Source organism: Charadrius vociferus, unplaced genomic scaffold, assembly GCF_000708025.1.
Source record: "Charadrius vociferus isolate BGI_N301 unplaced genomic scaffold, ASM70802v2 scaffold843, whole genome shotgun sequence".
In the NCBI taxonomy this organism is placed as follows: domain Eukaryota; kingdom Metazoa; phylum Chordata; class Aves; order Charadriiformes; family Charadriidae; genus Charadrius; species Charadrius vociferus.
The window spans coordinates 169,645-174,078 of NW_009647430.1; the positions used below are offsets into that span (position 1 = coordinate 169,645).

Below are 4,434 nucleotides of genomic sequence, written 5' to 3' on the forward strand. Positions count from 1 at the left end.
GACCTGGTGGCGTCAGGTCGGAGGGAGGGTCCGCTCGTCCCTCTGTGGGTGCTGCTGGATCCCCACTGGCTGTGGGCTTGGTCCTCAAGACCTTTCCTCGCGGGCGCTCAGGTTTGGTTTGGGGCAGGTAATTCCCAGCAGAGCAGGGACGGAGGGAGAGGTGGGTGGTGATGGGACCTCCGTGTCCCCTCTGGTGCCGGGGGCACGACACACCGGAATAACGTGGAGGAGGTGGGCTGGGCGATGTTGGTGCAAGGCGTGAGCCTGGGCTTGAGCTATTTGTGCTTTCATGTCTGTCTCTCCTCCGCAGACCCGCACCACAGTGAAGAAGCTGGCTGTGTCACCCAAGTGGAAGAACTACGGGCTGCGGATTTTTGGCTACATCCACCCCTTCAAGGATGGTAAGTGATGGAGTTTGGCCTCTTCTCCCCCTGCAGCGACGTGGAGAAGCTGCCTCCTTCCCCCTTCTTGGGCCACACGAGGACAGAAAGGCTCTTAGAGACGGTCCCTCCTGCCTGGGAGCCAGGGGTTTGGGGTCTTTCTGGAGCAAAGACCCCTTTTCCTGGTTGCTTCAAAGGGAGGGAAAGGTCAGAGCCACGATACGGGGTCCAGGGTGGTCCCATCACCTCTGTCCGTCCACCCCTGTTTCCCCACCTCGCAAGGAGGCCCTGGGGCTGAGCCCACGCCACCGGGCTGCTGTACCCCTCTGGTGACCTTCTCCTTTGCTCTCCGCAGGGGATTTCCAGTTTTCTGTGGCATCAGATGACAATTCGGAGTTCTGGCTCAGCTCCGACGACAGTCCGTCCAATTCCCGGCTGGCTGCGTTCGTGGGCAAGGTATGCGCCGTCGTCCTCGACCCTCTGCCTTTCCCACACTGGGGATGCTGGGGCTCCCACCGAGCGCGTCTCCTCCCTCGGGGTGCCTCACTCCTCGCTCCCAGCGTGCCGGTAACCACCCCGAGTGCCTTCTTGGGACCCCCGGTGCTCGATTAACGATGTCTCAAATCCAGAGGCACTCTTTAGCCATGGCAAATTCTCCCTTCTACTAGTCCCTCTGCTGCAGCAGCTCTTCAAGGCAGCGCGCAGGGTCCGTGTGTGACGGTGCCAGAGGCAGCTCTCCTGCTTCTTGGTGCCCTTGGGCAATCCCGGGCTGTTTCAGCCTGGTCTGGTTCGGCTGAAGGACCGTCTGCCCCTTGGTCCCATCCTAGTCGGAGCTACCAAAGACCAGCTTGTGTTCCAGAACAGGAGATTTAATATTTCCTCCTGGGTTTTCTTGGCGTTAAGTCCTATAATGGGAAACGGCGCAGTCTGTCATCACACCCATGCATTTTTGGGATCTTGGTGGTGTTGGCCAGTGACAAGTTCTCCTGGCAGGAGTGCCACCAGCTGGGGACAAGCAGGCCCTGGGGCAGAGCTCTTGTCATATCGTCCTCCTGGAGAGCCTTTCTGCAGCATGGCATGGTGTCCGATGGAGGGGGAGGAGAGGTTCTCACAGCCTGGTGGGGTTTGGCCCTCGTGTCTGCTTGGCCTGTGGTGTCCCCAGTGCTCTCACGCACTCCTCCTTCCTTCCCCCAGCTGGGCACCGAGTGGACGGCACCGGGAGAGTTCACCAAATTCAGCTCACAAGTCTCCAAGCCCCTACGGTAAGTGTGTCCTTGCTCCTGCTGCCCACCCCGGGTGGATGGAGCTGGGGAGGTGGAGCTGCGGGCTCCACGCTGACTCTCACCAGTTCCTCCTCCCTGGGAGGAGACCTCGGCCATGGTCTCTTTGCAAAAGGCGTGTTGGAGTCTGGGCCGGACAGGAGCTCAACCAACCATGCCTACAGGTCCACGGCTCGAAGGTGTTGGGGGCCACAGTGACCTCTGCAGATGATGAGGTGGGGGTGGGGGATCCCCCCGATCTCATGAAGCTTCTCGGCAGTGGGATGGGGGAGTAGATACCCACATCGTGCTGCCTCTCTCCTTGCCCCAGGAAGGTTTAGCCACGCGTGAGCAAGACAGAGAGGGTTTCCTGAGAGGGCTCCTCTAGCAGGGGAGCTCCCATGGTGCCGGTGGTGGTAGCAGTTGGCTCAGCGATGATTTCTAACCGCCTTCTTCCCCCTCTCGCGCAGCCTCATGTCCTCCAGACGCTACTACTTCGAGCTGCTCCACAAACAAGATGACCGGGGTTCAGACCACGTGGAAGTTGGTGTGAGTAAACGCCCCTACCCCGTGCTCCTTTCGAGGACTGTCCTGTCAAGAGCCGGCGCCAGCGCTTTTCCCGATGTGTGTTAGAACGCTTTATCCTGGAGCAAAGCCACGATTTCCCCCCCCGCAGTGGCTGCCAGCGGCTCAGTCCGCAGAGGGGACGAGGCAGCGTCGCTCCGATGGAGCTGGGGCTCGTCTCCCCGGGCCGTTCCTGCGCAGGACGCCTGGCACGGGCTGCTGCTCTCTGTGCTCCTCCCATCCTTTTGGGAGCTAAGGCCCCTGCCGTCCCCCCCTTGTGCTCCTGCCTTGCCCGTGCGCTCCCCTGACGGATGCTAACGCAGCAGCTCTTCTGCTCCAGGCTCCAGAGGCGATGGGACACCCGGCTCCAGGTGGCCAGTCCCATCCCTTCCCCTTGGCCTTCTGCAGAAGGGGGAAGGTCCCCCGTAGGCTGCTTCTTGCAGGAGCTCGTGTCCACGGGCAAGGAGAGCCCGGACGGCGCCAGGTCGGAGCAGGCAGGTCCCAGGACACCGGCTGCGGGTGGCAGCGCCTCGCTGGTTCCATCCCGCCGTCGGTGGTGGGAGAGGTGGCCGAGGTGATGGAGTGGGTCCCTTTTTTTCTTTTCCCCCTTAGAGATACCGTGAGTTTCAAATCTGAACTTGCCTGCCTTGGCTGCACAGCCCGGAGCGTGTGTGTCAGGAGCCCGGGCTGTCTTTGGGAGGGGAAGATGTTGGCTCGTTAGCAAAGGCTTCCTTTCTCCCCAGCAGTCATTAATCACTGGAGTTAAATTTGTGCCAGCAGAGCATCGGAGAGGCTGACAACAACACCCCTTCCTCGCTGCCTCCCTCCTCCCCTGCTCAGCCTCACCCTCCCAGGCCTCCCCTTCCCTCCATCCCGATAAGATCTGCATTTCTGCTGGGAAAAACAAATAGATGGGGGAGTCTTTTTTTTTTTTTTTTGCTGGAGGGAGGGAAGCCTTTCAGATGTTCAGAAAGAAACAACAACAACAAAAAAGCAGGACCCTAATGCATCTCTCCCTGTGGGTATTTAAGGGCTTGTCCAGACAAAGGCTCAAGCCGTGCTTTTAAAATGCTGGGGGTTAAATTGGTGCAGGCAGCTGTGAAGACCCTCTTAAGTCCGTGTCTGCCATTAACGTGCGTTGTGTGTTCCTGCGGCACCGGAGTGAGGAGCGGGAGGGAGAGGAGGTGTCGCAGGGCTCGGACCCCTGATGGGTGCCGTGGCCTCCCTGCTCCGTTCCCCGCGGCTTCGTGGCGGTCCCGAAGCGGCGTGAGCCTGTGTCCCACCTCCGGGAGCCTTCCCCTTTCTGACCGGGCAGGCAGTGCCTGCTAACCCCAAATCCCCGGGGTGCAGGCAGGAGATGGGGCCGGGTCTGTGCTGGGGCAGGATCGGTCCTCTCCCGCGTTCCCCTCCTGCGGGGTCGGGGCTGGGGTCAGGGCGGGTTTCTGGGAGCTGAGGATGGAGGAGGACCCGTCTTAGGGTGCCCGGGGTTGGGCAGCCGCATCCCGAGCCCCTGCCGCCCTCCCACTCGTTCTCCCTCTCCTTTCCTTTCTCCCTAGTGGCGAGTTTTCCTCCCCAGCTTGAAGTTCGAAGTGATCGACTCCTCCTACATCTCCCTGTACACAGGTAGGGGTCCTGCACGCCTGTCCCCTGCGGCGCCGGCGAGGAAGCTCTCGAGGGGGCTGTGCGCGTTGGTGCTGCCGGGGAGAGACGACGGCACCAAGCCCGGGAAGGAAATCGGGTCCTGGGGAAGATCTCAGCCTCCCGAACCCACCCGAGCGGCTTCTGCTGGGTGTGAGGAAGGAGGCGAGGGGCTGCGGTGGGCAGAGGTGATGCTGGGAGTGTGCTGTGACCTGCCTGCAGACAGGATGCGGAGGTGACGCGCGGCGGGAACGCAGCTCTCCGTGTGCTCCAGCCCCGTCCCTGCTAATGAGAGCACGGAGGGACGGCTCCCTGGCCTGGCCCTGAGTTATGAGGAGCTGTCGTGTAAGCAGGGATGGATGGCGCAAGGTTTAATTAAATCTATAGATCTTCTGCTTCCTGCCCCTTCCCTGGCAGCGAGAAAGGACTTGATAGATGGGTCCTGCCCCGGTGCTCAATCCGCTGGAGGACTGGTCATCAAACACGCCCTGGAAGGTGTCGATAAGGCAGGAGGGGACAGGCAACGGGCGGGGATCGATGGGGAGAAGAGGGATGGAGGGACGTTGCTGGTATGGCTGCAGGTGCCCATGAGG

The 4,434-nt window shown here is 61.2% G+C and overlaps 1 protein-coding gene across 1 annotated transcript in view; it reads left to right on the top strand.

Annotated features, from left to right (window-relative positions):
- The window catches only part of B4GALNT4 (beta-1,4-N-acetyl-galactosaminyl transferase 4), a 15,445-nt gene that overhangs the window by 4,398 nt on the left and 6,613 nt on the right, over window positions 1-4,434 (top strand). The window contains exons 6-10 of the mRNA XM_009880573.1: window positions 303-401; window positions 736-836; window positions 1,575-1,642; window positions 2,110-2,188; window positions 3,760-3,826. Of these exons, the coding sequence (XP_009878875.1) occupies window positions 303-401; window positions 736-836; window positions 1,575-1,642; window positions 2,110-2,188; window positions 3,760-3,826 (414 nt within the window). The remainder of the gene's footprint in view (window positions 1-302; window positions 402-735; window positions 837-1,574; window positions 1,643-2,109; window positions 2,189-3,759; window positions 3,827-4,434) is intronic.